The sequence below is a fragment of the Ipomoea triloba genome, chromosome 14, assembly GCF_003576645.1.
Source record: "Ipomoea triloba cultivar NCNSP0323 chromosome 14, ASM357664v1".
Lineage (NCBI taxonomy): Eukaryota > Viridiplantae > Streptophyta > Magnoliopsida > Solanales > Convolvulaceae > Ipomoea > Ipomoea triloba.
The window spans coordinates 18,263,061-18,277,551 of NC_044929.1; the positions used below are offsets into that span (position 1 = coordinate 18,263,061).

At 34.0% G+C, this 14,491-nt stretch overlaps 1 protein-coding gene across 3 annotated transcripts; it reads left to right on the plus strand.

Annotated features, from left to right (window-relative positions):
- The first annotated feature begins 6,669 nt into the window (after nt 1-6,669).
- LOC116005224 (ABC transporter G family member 3-like) lies at nt 6,670-13,928 on the plus strand. 3 transcript variants are annotated; one of them, XM_031245486.1, is made up of 12 exons: nt 6,670-6,772; nt 7,244-7,820; nt 7,938-8,017; nt 9,458-9,744; nt 9,933-10,104; nt 10,789-10,902; nt 11,180-11,308; nt 12,081-12,272; nt 12,471-12,557; nt 12,685-12,957; nt 13,107-13,214; nt 13,604-13,928. In XM_031245486.1, exons 2-12 carry the CDS (start codon nt 7,349-7,351, stop codon nt 13,859-13,861), a joined length of 2,172 nt encoding a protein of 723 aa, XP_031101346.1. In that variant the 5' UTR covers nt 6,670-6,772; nt 7,244-7,348; the 3' UTR covers nt 13,862-13,928. The 3 variants fall into 3 exon arrangements, with proteins under 3 accessions (XP_031101346.1, XP_031101345.1, XP_031101347.1); XM_031245485.1 differs by having other exon boundaries at nt 7,247-7,820; XM_031245487.1 differs by lacking the exon at nt 6,670-6,772 and adding an exon at nt 6,816-6,882 and having other exon boundaries at nt 7,247-7,820.
- The last annotated feature ends 563 nt before the right edge of the window (nt 13,929-14,491 follow it).

Consider the following 14,491-nt stretch of genomic DNA (forward strand, 5'->3'; position numbering starts at 1 on the left):
ACTCGCACGTTATGGTCTTTATGGACTTAAGGCACCGTCATATAATCTGTATTTTAAATTTGTAATATATTCAATTAAGTTTATTTTTATTTTATTTGTAATCATTATTTGTTTTGGATTTGTCTTTTAAGGTTCAAATTGTTCACTGAACGAAATAGGGAAGTACAATTAAATCACTGAATGAAAACAAAAATGCAAATATTCCCCTCAACACTCTAAGGAGGTATTTGATTAGATGGAAAATATTTTCCAAAGAAAAATATTTTCCTTGAATTTGAGGAAAATTAAATTTTCTTTTGGTTGGTTGGACGGAAAACATTTTTCGTTGGAAAATATTTTCCATAAGAACAAGGAAAATATTTTCCTGAGGCACTCCTTGATATTTTGTTTTCCATTGAAAATAAGTAGGACAATTATGCCTTCACTAACTTTCTTTAATTACTATTATTATTGTTGTTGATATTATTATATAGAGGTATAATTGTCTTTATATTCATTATTCCTTACAATTCCAAATCCAACCAATTGAATTTATATTCCCTGTAATTTCTTTTCCATCAACTAAATAATGGAATCTATTTTCTTGATAATTTGTTTTCCATGGAATTTAAATTCGGTTTCCTTCAAATATTTTTCAGCAAACCAAACGGCCTGTAAATGTATGCAATTTCACTTTATAGCATATTAATATCCATTTCTTCCGGTTGTCTTGTTTACTTGGATGGTTAGTTGGCATTTTTAAAAATTTGCTTTCATTTCCTCTTACTTACATGGATGTGAGTTTGACCCTACTTTTCTTTTTTCTCTTCTTCCCTCTTTCTTCCTTTAAGTGTGTCTTATCCCCTCTTTCTTCCCATAACCGACAACTTGTAATCACAAAAATTCTCACCAAACTCATAATCGCAGACGTGGATCACCTCGCTGTCGAATTCTTTTAGCCCCTCAATCTCCAACACGATGGACTCCGCATTCTCGCCTATAACCATAACGAGCGACTGACAAATATGTGCTTGGGGGGAGACAATCTTGACCCGCCATACATTGTAGGCCTCATCTTACTTAGCGGACTGCATGCAATCGTACGTAGCTTCATCAGTTTGCAATTTCAATTTCATTAGGTAATATTACCAACAAAAATGATAAATCAACATTCATTACCATGAAAAGTCAAGCTAAACCCTAACGCAAAATGAATTAAAATATTAAATAAAAAATAAACAACAAATTCTAACATTCATTTATTGACATTCAAACAAATTTCTTCCATTCTCGCGAACTGTGCGCAATGGTGATTTCAACCCACATTTACCGTACAAAGTTGGCTTGTATTGGAGAGTACAATTGTGATTCGATATCCTTTGAAAACTTGAGGAAGACCTTGAATTACTCGAAGTCATTAAATTACAATTCTTGATCCCCTGCTTGTACTACATTGCTTCTACCATAAAGAAATTTATCATGCTCTTAATCTAGAGAGAAGATTTCTTTGCGGTGGATTATTTCGACTTGACTGCTCGTAATTCTACGGCTAGTTGTTCTATAAAAGACGAAGACAAACATATGAATATAACTTGGAGATAAGTTGCCTAGTACACGGTGGAAGAAAGAGTAAAAGAAGGAAAGGAAAGAGAAAAAAAATTGCCAACTGACCATCCACGTAAGCAGGCAATTAGAAAAAATGGATGGTAACCTACTATCATGTGAAAATGCATACATTTGGGATGTTGAGGAGGGTAATTGCACCTTCTTCTTTTTTTCGTTCAATGGCCTAATTGCACTTTCACGTTTTGTTCAGTGGCCAGTTTGGACCTTATTCTCTTTTCTTTCTTTTTTTTTTTTTTTTTTTGGGGATTTGTTTTGGATTTTTATATATATGAAATACTTGATTATTTAATTTGTGAGTTAATTCTAGTGAAGATTCATTGTCTTTGGTGACATTTTCAAATTTAGTATCAAACATTTGTTTTTGTATTTAACAACCCATAATATCATATTTTATACACTTTTGGTCATTCTGATGATTTTTTCAAGTGAAACCTTATTTTAGGAAATGATATTTTTCGATGACAAAGAAGTGACTTTTTTTTTTTGCTCTACATCTATAGGAGATGATTCACATATAATGGACTAAAACAATAGCGAGCATACTGAAGCCAACAAGGTGGCGACATCTTGAACTTTCCAACTACGCTGCAAAATAACTCCCCTACACGCAAAAGTCCTCACATACTCGGTATCGACATTGAGGCATTGACGCTTTGGGATCGGGTTGAAGGAAATGAAGACAATAGCCAAGTGAAGGAGATGGTGCAATCCACGACTAAGGAGATGACAATGAAGGGAAAAAAAAGTTGAAAAAACAAATTTGTAGTTGCCTAAAATTGGGTTTCACCTGAAAAAGTCGTTGAAAGGATCAAAGGTGTCCAAAATTGGATTGTTAAATAGTAAAAACAATTGTATGACACTAAATTTGGAATTGTCTCTAAAAATAAGTGACCTCTGTTGTAATTAACTCTTTAATTTTATTAAGAGAAAATGTATAAATAGGCCATTGAACTATTTGGGGATGACAATTAAGCCACCAAACTCAAATAAGCTCCAAATTCATCCTTGAACCTGAAAAAAAAAAAAAACAATTAGCATTTTAGTAGGTTAACAACAAGTTTGGGCTGATTGAGATGCAGTGTGTATTTATTATTATTATTATACTAAGCATTTGACCATTAAAAAAATAAAAAATAAACAAACAAACAACAACTACTACTACTATTGAGCATTTGACCATAAACTATAGCTTCTCTATTTTGTGTTTTTTCTCTTTTTTGCAGTTGTTTGCGATATTTTTGAATCATGAAAAATACTACAATATTTGCGTGTAATTTCTTAAACTGGAGTTTTCCTTGATCGAAGTTTATACACTGAAAAACTTTCACAAAAAATACATATACATTACACGCAAAATATAATACAAAGTCTATCTATACACTGACTAGTTATCATATAAACTATAAGTATATGGGTGTAATATGTATCATATTACATGCATCAATGCTTTAGTTGTTTTTTTTTTTTTTGTTTTTTGTTTTTTTGTTTATTTTTAGTGCAAATAGTTAATATCACCTTCACTGAGACTCAAACCCATATTCTCACATATGGGGTTACAATCAGGTGTCACTAGATCACAAGGTCTTTGACAATTTTGCTGAAATATTTATTTGTATTCTTTTAAATACAAATGAGGAAATCAACCGAATAAAGAATTCAAATCTAATCATTCCGTTCATGGATTACAAGTTAGGCAAATCTTTAATTATAGTTTGATCAATAAATATGTTATATTTTTTGAGATTTTAAACTTTTGGTTTGACTTTTTAAAATTTCAAGTATTATTATTTTGTAAAATATACGGAGTATTAGATTTCTTTTGTATTTTACTAATTACTATAGAGTATAGCTGTTTTTTCTTTTTTCTTTTTGTGTGGCGATGAAAATTTGTAGCCATTATATGGGGACGCGCACTTGGTATATCCCGTTTTGTGACTCTATCCGGCAAATAACTGTAATGAGGTAATCCATTGTCCATAATTGAGCGACTCGATTCAAACAGACTAATAAACCGCTCTCGTGATGATATCCAACATGGTGGAATTTTGATTTTGTTTAAACTTTTAAAAGTGTAGTGATTGTTTTGTCCAATTATAAAGTTTCACACCCCTAACAACAAATTTGGCTCACGGAGTAGGATGTATAACGAAATAATATTATAAAAAATATGTTTATTTCATTATTTGATAGTCATTTTCTTTATGATACTAAAATTCTTACTATTCATTTTACAAGTGTATAAGATAATTTTATCTTTTAATGTTTATTACATTCGTATTCTTCAATTTAACACTGACTTCATATTCGAATTCTAGAAATGCATGTACCTTAAAACTCATAAGAGAGTGAATTAATCTTAGTGGAAACCTATTGTTTGACCAAAAATGAAAAAATAAGCTATGTTATTCAAAAAAGTCAAAGTCAAGTTATATTATTTAAAAGAGTTTATTACCGAAATGGTCCCTCGACTATTGCGAAATTACCAATTTGGTCCTCGACAATTTTTTGTGCCCAATTAAGTCCCTCGACTTTGAAAATTTTAACCAATTTAGTCCTCCGTTATTTTTGCCGTTAAACATCCGTTAAACGTGGGACCAAATTGGTAATTTTGCTATAGTCAAGGGACCAAATCGGTAATTTTGCTATAATCAATGGACCATTTCAGTGAAAATTTAATTACCAGTTTGGTCCCTTGACTATAGCAAAATTACCAATTTAGTCCCGATGTAACGGCAAAATAAACGTAGGACCAAATTGGTTAAAATTTTCAAAGTCGATGGACTTAATTGGGCACGAAAAATTGTTGAGGACCAAATTGGTAATTTCGTAATAGTCGATGGACCATTTCGGTAATAAACTCTTATTTAAAAAGAATTGAAATCATTCAACTTGTTAGTCAACCTAAATCATTATAACAATATAGATTATAGCAATAACTTAAACTACAATGGTGCAAATATCGTCATAAAAATTCAACTGATGCTTATTATAATTTAATTAATGAATTATTAATCATTGCCCATAAAATTGAAACTATAATAGTATAGACTTAAAATAAAACGATGTAAATGTTGTCATAAAAAATGGACAAAAGTTTGAAATTTACTGGCATATTAATCATTGCCCATAAAGATGAAACTATAACAATATAGATTATAGTAATGACATGCATAAAATACAATAGTGTAAATGTCATCATAAAAATTGGACAAATACTTAAAATTTAATGACTTATTAATCGCTACCCATAAAAATTTAAAACTATAACAGTATATATTACAACAACACTTAAAATGCAATGGTGTAAATATCATCATAAAAATTGGACAAAAGTTTAAAATGTAATGACTTATTAATCATTGCCCATAAAAAAATAGAACCATAATTGAATAAAATTTATGTCACATATTCTAATTTTATTAAATAAAACATTAAATGAACAAAAAGAGTGACTTTTTAATTAAATCAATTAACATATATTGTGTCAACAAATAGTATACAAATAGGGTGCAAAAGTGAGAATAAGTATAGTATTACTCATTCATATATAGATTTTAATAAATAAAAATACTTTTGTATTTATTAAATATATCAAATAAAACAAATTCAATTATACATTAATTATACATTGCCACATTTTTTATATAAAAATTTGTTTAAGTCAAGTGGCTTTATTTTTTGGGTGTGTATATGCTAATGCTACGCTGGCATTGTGGGATTTGTGGCTAATGACATGCTTAATAATAAGATTCGCATCAATTATTATGTCATGGACGATGGTTTACATTATAATGTAAACCATTAATACACATTTATTTTTAATATATTAAAATTTATTTTTAGTGTACAACATTTTTAATATATTAATAAGCTTATAGTACATTAAAGTAAATATTTATTAATCCATATGAAATAAGTTTAATGGTCCCCAACATAATTTGCCCTCATAGAGGGTGGCATACAAGATTCTTAGCAATTAGTTTTATTATTATTGTTTTTTGTCAGACTACGGCGAGATGTCCTGAGCATAATCTAACGGTAAAAAACACCTTTAAATTCATGTCAATCTAATTAAAGGACAAAATGCTGGTCAATAAAAAAGAGAGTTCGAACTCCCGACATTTTTTAAGAGAGGATAGTGACAACTAGCTAACCAACTTGGTTAGCCATTAGTTTTATTATATGTTGTCTGTGAGGAGTGGGGGCAATTAGTACCCACGGATCACATGAAGGGAATAAATCCTCCCACAAAATAAAAGATGTATTTATTAAAAAAAAAAGTGTAACAACTCACTTTGATTTAATATATATATTTATTTTTATAATAATGCAGTTAGAAAACTTGTCATATATAACTCCAAGTAATTTAGAATTCAACCATTATTAGATTTAATATAAGAAAACAACTTTTTTATTCGAGGTTATGTTTTGAATGAAGTATGCATTATAATTCTAATCAGAAAATGATCACAAATAAGTAAATCAATATAGGTTGCTTATAATTGTCTGACTCAAACCAAACCAAAAGGCCAATAAATTAAACTGCCCGCACATGGAGTTTGAACTTAAAACGTTATGATTATTAAACCAGTAGTCTAAAATTGGTTGGGGTTACCCTGTACTAATCCAATCCAATTATTTTAATAAATTTTACATTTTTGTTATAGTCAATAAATGACTATAATGCGATAAATCATCATAAATTATTTATAAATGATTGACTCAAAACAAAAAAGTTGATAAATTATTCGATTAGGAGTTAAACTTAAAGTTGAAACTTTATAATTACAAAACTAATTGCACCAAACAACCTTAGTTGTTCACCGTAACCCAATTTGTCATTATGAGCCGGTGAATCAAATATTGCAACGCTAAATATATGTAAAACTTATAATTCTGAATTGAGCAAAGTTGATGCATTTCCCTAAATAATGCAACAAAGAAAAAGCAGCAAAGAGACAAAGATAAAGGAGATAAATGAATTAAATTTTGGCAAAAATAGACCCCCCCAAAAAAATAAATAAATAAATAAACAAAGAAAAAAGGACAACCGGAAAATGCGGGTATGTATGTCTCACTTGCTCTTTCATGCTTCAGGCAGCAGCTTTCTCACTGTTTTGGGCTGTCTGGTCCCTTCACTTGTGCGCTTTCAAAGATTCAGATCCGGGTGAGTCTATTCTCGCCTTCTCTTTAAACCCTTATCATTTCTTTGCTCTCTTCATCCTTCTGCTGCTACCCATTTCTTGGACCTTGAATGTTTGATGCTACTTTCATTGGGTATTTGTTGTTGAATGAGCTTTATTTCCTTGTATTGAAATGCATTGGTTTATTCACTTTTTTTTTTTTAGTTCTGTTTTTGTTTTCTTTCTTTGTTCTTTCACTTCTTTGTGTATATGAGCTTTTGAGATTTATCTGGAACTGTGAAGTGGGATTGGGAAAGAAAAAGTTGTGGTCTTTGTCATCTTTCTAAGTTCTCAAATGTTCATGTTCTATTCATGGTCTAGTGGTTCTTTTTCAAGGATAATAGATAAAACAGTGGTAAAAAAATCTTATCTTTTATAAAGAGTTTGTTTGACTGATTCTGATTTGGGTTATTCAACTTTATTTTTTGCTATATTGATTTATGTCAAAATGTTAGCAGGAGTTAGTTTGCTGAGCTAAGAAGTGTTGAAGTAAATTTCTATATATCGCTTTGGGCTCAAGTTCTGCAATTTTTGGACAACATATTAGAGAATCTTCAAGAATGGAAGAAATACAATCCCATTCAGATCATTATAGGTCTTCATCATCTTCAGCAAGTAGTCCTGCAAGTAGGGTACCCTCAAGTAATTTCTTTTACCTAAGAAAACCTGGGATACTTAGGCAACCGATATCCTTTGAAGATTCCCCTGACTGGGAAGACACTGATATTGAGGCAAAGTTGGATGAAGGAGGTGACTCTATCCATGCTGCAACTACCCCAGCCTCTCCATCCCTTTCGAAGCTTAATAGTGGATCATTGCCGTCCCCACCTTTGCCAGACGGGGCAGTTATAACAAGGAAGACTGCTGGGGCCTCGGTAGCATGGAAGGACTTGACTGTTAGTATAAAGGGAAAGAGAAAATACTCTGACAAGGTGATCAAAAGCTCTAATGGTTATGCATTGCCGGGCACAATGACTGTTATAATGGGCCCTGCTAAGTCTGGGAAATCAACTCTCCTGAGGGCGCTTTCAGGTATGTTGTGTTGTATTCAAATGGTTAGCATATTTAGAAAACATTTGCTTTTTACGCACACTCGCACAGTCCATGTTTCCATAAAAGACTTGATTTTATTTTGTTAATCTACTTTAGGAAGGTTACCTGATACGGCCAGAATGTATGGTGAGGTCTTTGTAAATGGTGCAAAGTCACGCATGCCATATGGGTCCTATGTAAGATCTTACTCGTGATACTTATCTATGTATTTAAATTCATGATATTACCAAAGTTTCATATGTTTTTGCTGTTATCTAAGGTAATTTTGCATATATAGTTCAAACATAAGTGCCTGGATTCTCAAATTCACTTTTATGGTCTGTTATTAAACTTGTAGTGCTATATTCAACTTAGATGAAATGCTTGCAATAAAATAGGAGGTTGTGGTGTTGATTCTCCTTGTAGCAAAGAAGGCTTACACGCGCATGGATACAACTAGAATATCATTTATTAAGAAATAATCATGCTTGCAACTACTAGGAAATCAAACATGATTAGGTTTTTTCGCCCACAATTTCTAGCTGCAGGACTCAGTATCTGAATACAATTACCTTAGAATGTATGGGTTCATTCTGATGGTCTGGCAAGATTTATTTTTCTGATAAAAGCTTCATTATCTTAGTATTCCATAATTAACAAGGATATTCTATCTGTGACTAGAAGGAAATGATCCTTTAAGTTTTGGCCGTTCTTTATAATCTATCTAACTTTTAAGGCAATGGTAAAAGTATGAGAAGGTTTTCAGAGAATGACCGTTAAGAATGGGCGGACATTTGGGTTTGCGATTATGATACACTTCTGTTTTCCATCATACAGGACAGTAATTATTTCAAATAATGATGCTAAAATAGAATGATTATCTTTCTAGAAGTCTTAGCAGTAGATAAATCTTGTAAAACCCTAGCAATTAATGCGCCAACTTTAGGTTTATGCTAAATGATAAATGAGAAAGGTTCTGCTTGTAACTTGTAGGATGCTCAAACGAGCATGTAGTCATAAAGCGTAACTGCACCAGACTAAAAGAAAATAATGATACTATGACCTGGTACTAATGGCTAAAAAACAATTACAATTTCTATTGCTACTGTTCCTTATTTAGTTATTATCTAGCTACAGGAGGGAAGAGAAATATAAACTACGTATAGAAAGTGGGAATGAAACAAAAAATAAAAGCACACAGTGGACCTGTAAGCAGCGAGTAAAGGTGAAAAACATGTAGCTAGAGTTGAGACAAAGGTGGGGTAAACAATTCTTAACTCCGAAGTCTATGGAGATTCAAAGTTCATGATCTTCTCAAACACACTAGTTGGATTGTTTGACTTAAGTAATGGCAGCTTTATAGAATGTCAAATTTGGATTAGTTGCTTTGTCACAGTTTATGAACTGCATTACCAGTTATTCTCTGTATAGGTGATGGTACAACATCTCTTGGCATACAAATGATACAATTTAATCTCGAACTATAAAAGACATTGATATTAGTCTTCCAAGACGATTCAATTTCAATGAAGAAAAACAGATATCATGTTTTAAAAACTTTGGATGCATATGAGTGCATCTCTGGAAGTTACTATATTTACTTTGTTGACATCCTATAATTCTTTGGCCATTAACAGGGATATGTTGAGAGAGAAACTGCTCTTATAGGATCTTTGACAGTGCGTGAGTTCCTCTACTACTCAGCATTACTTCAGCTGCCTGGCTTCTTTTGGAAGAAAAAGAGTGTCGTGGAGGATGCGATCCATGCTATGTCACTGGGAGATTACGGTAATAAACTTATAGGTGGCCACTGTTATATGAAGGGTCTTCGAAGCGGTGAGAGAAGGCGTGTCAGCATTGCCAGGGAACTTGTGATGAGACCACATGTTTTGTTTATAGATGAGCCTCTTTATCATCTTGACAGGTTTATTTCTCACCCTGCTCCAGACTTTTTACTTAGAGAGGACTCCAAAAATATTTTCCACCAGTAGACCTAAGGCTTCATTTAATACTCACAATTGATATGCTTGAGATAACAAGGTTGATTGATCACACTGTTTTACCAACATTGAATTATCTCATATGTGATGCTTTATCTGCTAATATGTCCAGTGTTTCTGCACTCTTGATGATGGTTACACTGAAGAAACTTGCAAGTACAGGATGCACTTTAATATTCACCATTTACCAGAGCAGTACAGAAGTATTTGGCCTCTTTGATCGAATATGCCTCCTTTCAAATGGCAACACGCTATTCTTTGGAGAAACACTGGCTTGCTTGCAGGTACTAAATCTACAAGAAATACAAATAATATGAATAATGATTTTTCCAGCATTGCAAAAGCCGTTGATTGCTTAAAAATAAATAACCTAAAGATGATTATACTTGGCCTTGCTTCAAATTTATTATCCTTCAATCGCTTATCAAAATCAACTTGAGGTTCCTACTGCTAGTAACAATTTCAAGTCTTGTGTTCCAGGCACAAAATCCTTCTCAGATTCCTCCCCCCCCCACCTTCCCCTGAAAGAAAAACCCAATGAAAAAGAAACAAAGAAAAAAGAAATTCAACTGGTTACACCAGAATGGTGTTTTGCCCTTTTGAACCTTGACCATTTCATTCTCCTGTTTGATTCTGGCATATACCAACCAAAAGAATGGGAATCAATACTCACTCCCTTTATTTGTATCATTGCATTCCTCATAATACCAATTGCAACATTAAAGTTTGTTAGTATAGCTTCATCTGAAGCCATTACTCCAAGTTTCCATGACTGTCTCATTTTCCCCATAAAAGACATTGATAAGAGTAAATTTATAGATAATGTTGTCTTCAAGTGATTGCTTTACACAAATCAGGTAAAAACTATCAAGTCTTCTACCATTGTCAAATGTCAAACCTTTTTGCTTAACTCTCCTTTCTCAGTTATTCTTGGTGGACAGAGACTAACACATCTTTCATTTGTGAAGCACTTCTCAAATGCTGGATTTCCTTGCCCAATCATGCAAAGCCCTTCTGATCACTTCCTGCGGGCAATAAACACAGATTTTGACAGGATTATTGCAATGTGCAAAAATTGGCAGGTACTGGTTGCAAGTATTGTTAGAATGTTAGATCAGATAGGCATTGCTTGTTTCTTTTGGCAAGGGAACTGGGTTAAAAAGAATGCAAAATCTTCCCTATTACATTTTTTTTTTTTTCTGGAGAACAATTCCCTTATGCCGTAATATAATGTATGAGTAAAAGGAAATTCCATTGTTCTTTGGGAACTCTGTGAGTCATCAAGATTTTCCAAGTTGGTTCATGAGATCTTTCCTGCTGCTTATGTTTTTCATTTGAAATATATTGAATTTTGGACAGGATGACCATGGAGAACTATCATCAGTGAATATGGACACAGCTGTTGCAATACGTACCCTTGAAGCAACGTATAAATCCTCAGCAGATGCAGGTGTAGTTGAGAGTATGCTAGTGAAGCTCACTGAGAAGGTACTTTTACCATCAATATTTGTTTCACAGTAGCTTTCAGCACTATTGACTGGAGTATATGATATTGAATACTGAAAATTACATGCTGTGTATGTATTTTATTTTAGAACATGTACAGTTTTGCTAGTTCTACTATCTGAGGCTACTATTTTAAATTGAACTGCACAAGCTTTATTTATAAACTCTCATGTTCTTATCTTTGAAGAGTTAAAATCTTGAAGCACTTCTCAATTTTTCCCCGCTAGGGGTGGGATAGGATTAGATGGAACTATTTCATCTTTGAATTCCAAGTATGTTTGTATCTCATGTATACTTTTGTAGGTGAAGTTAGATCTAGAAGTCCTAGAACAAAGCAGAGCTCCAATAACTACTAAAACGCTCTTGTTCTTTTCCCAAGTTGGTCGGGCTGTTGTTTTGGTAACCACAAGGTTCCAAGTTTGACTCCCAGTGGGAGCGGTTTATTGGCCTTTTTGGTTTGAGCCGATCAGCTATGGGCAACCTAGGCTAAGGTGGGCTTTACCCAATGCACACCTTGGTTGCGGGTTTCCCTTGTGACCTAAAAAACGAATGTAACTGCAAAAAGAACCTTTCAATTAATGCTTGAGTTTACCTTTTCCTTCTGAATTTTGTTGCTTTGCAGTTAGATTCCATCATTGTTCATAGAGCTCTTGATGTAGTGACTTGGCTATTCATAGAACAATGTATTGCTTCTCAACATATTGGCCGAAACATTGTATTGCTTCATGATCCCTTTTGATTGCTGTTGCCACAGGAAGGTCCGCCTCTCAGAAGCAAAGGAAAGGCTAATTGTGCTACACGGATTGCAGTATTGACTTGGAGATCTTTATTGATCATGTCAAGGGAGTGGAAATATTACTGGTTTAGGCTGATTCTCTATATGCTTCTAGCGCTCTGTATTGGCACTGTATTCTCTGGGTTGGGGCATTCCTTGTCCTCTGTTGGGGTACGTAAACGAGCTGGAAAAAGCATTGATTTCACTTCTTTATCGAATATTCTTAGTACTGCAGTGCATCTCTTATTTGTGTATATAGTTGCATTACGGGTGTGTGGGGTGGGAGGTTGTGAATATGATTGGTTTTACATATACTACCTCGAAATTTTTGTCCTTCATACGTGACCTTATTCCTCGTCGTCATTGCAGACAAGAGTTGCAGCTGTATTTGTATTCATTTCGTTCACCTCTCTTCTAAGTATAGCTGGAGTACCTTCTCATACAAAAGAAATCAAGGTAATGCTGCATAAAAGCGTGCTTATCTAATGTAACTTTGGCTTCTTGTTGGCGATGACGGTTCCCTCGCATAGTCACACTCAGTGGTTATTGCTAACGCTATCAAACGTCTTACAATAATATGCAGATATACACCTGTGAAGAATCGAACCGGCATTCTGGGGCTTTTGTTTTCCTGCTTGGGCAGCTTTTCGCCAGCATCCCGTTCTTGTTTCTCATATCCATTTCGTCGAGTCTTGTCTTTTACTTTCTAGTTGGTTTGCGGGATGAGTTCGGGTTGTTGATGTACTTTGTGCTGAATTTCTTTGTGTGTCTCTTAGTAAATGAAGGAATGATATTGGTTTTTGCTTCCATCTGGCAAGATATCTTCTGGAGCATAACGACATTGGTGGTGGTACATGTGAGTGTCCCCCCCGTTTCTGAAATAGATACTCCTTTTCTCCTTTTCGATCTCTCTTCGAGTCTTGGCACATCCGATCCGTTTAGAGCACAACTATTGTTGATCTCGTGTTTGAGTTAGTACCAGTAACCATTGCAATTTGTTTTCAGGTGGTAATGATGCTTTCTGCTGGCTATTTTAGAATTCGAAGTGATTTGCCTGGACCAGCATGGATGTACCCGATATCCTATATAGCATTTCATACTTACTCTATCCAGGCACGTTTCTAAATCGTCAAACTACTTTCAGCTCTTTTTTTCTCTCCCAAAAGGTTGAATCTCCAACCCTAAGGGCCTTTCATGCCCCGGGTCAGTGGCTCAGCAGTCGGGGCCAAATGCCGGTGCGCACATGGGATTTGCCACTTTAGGCATAATCCCCACACTCTGGCTGCTGAGTTTCAAGCCTTGGTCTCTTCTCTGAAATACTGCTTACTAAACCACTGAGCTAAGCCTGTGCGGGCTACTTTGAGCTCTTTTGAAGCATAAAATAGCATGCTTTTCACTGCCTTATCTAGTAATTCCAACAAAAATATCAGAATCCCATATGTTGATTATGCCTCGTGGATGCTATCGAATCTAATAATCATCCATATATATTCCACATTCAGGGACTCTTGGAGAACGAGTACATCGGAACGTCCTATGCAGTCGGGCAGGTGAGGAGCATATCGGGCGAGCAGGCTCTGCAAAACTCATACAACATATCCGAGGACAGCAACGCTAAATGGAAAAACCTACTGGTATTGTTTCTTATGGCTGTTGCATACCGCACTGTTGCTTTCGTTTTACTGAAGTTGTGCGTTAGGAGAAATGTGGCGGGGCGTACACTTTTCTGCTGTAACAAACATACAAACAATCCCAAGTAATGCTAGTAATAACGTATGGAAACTGTTTTTTGCTGCCCTCGGGTTTTCTTTTGAGTTTTTACTTAAATGCTGTCCTACCATTTTATTTATTCGCTCTCAAAATTATAAGTAGGGAAATTCTACAATGCTGAAACAACACCATTTTTTTTTCGGCGTCGTAGAATTAATGATAATTCATGAATATGCAACCTTGTACACGAGATGTTTAATGATGACAGACAAGCTAGAGTCGCATGTTACTACTGTGTTGTTTGTTGAGAGGATATTCGTTGTGCAGATGTTGATAGGTTCCCCACATTACTATTTTGTGCTAATTGTATCAACACATTTAATGTTGCAGAGGCCATTATTTCTTGGCATTGAACTTGCATAAAACATAAAATTTTGATTATCTGATTGTATAAAATGCTCTTAGAATTGAAACTATAAAATGATACGGAGTATTATACAATAATGGTCCATTCACTTTGACCTCCAAGACTATCATATAACTCCCTTTTCTCAAGTTCCCTATCTGTACAAATGAGCAATGCTACTTCACCTTTATGATTTTACTTCTTAATATCCACCTCATGAAGGAAAAATAACATTTTTCTTTATAAATATACGATAAGTTTTGTCGCAGCATGC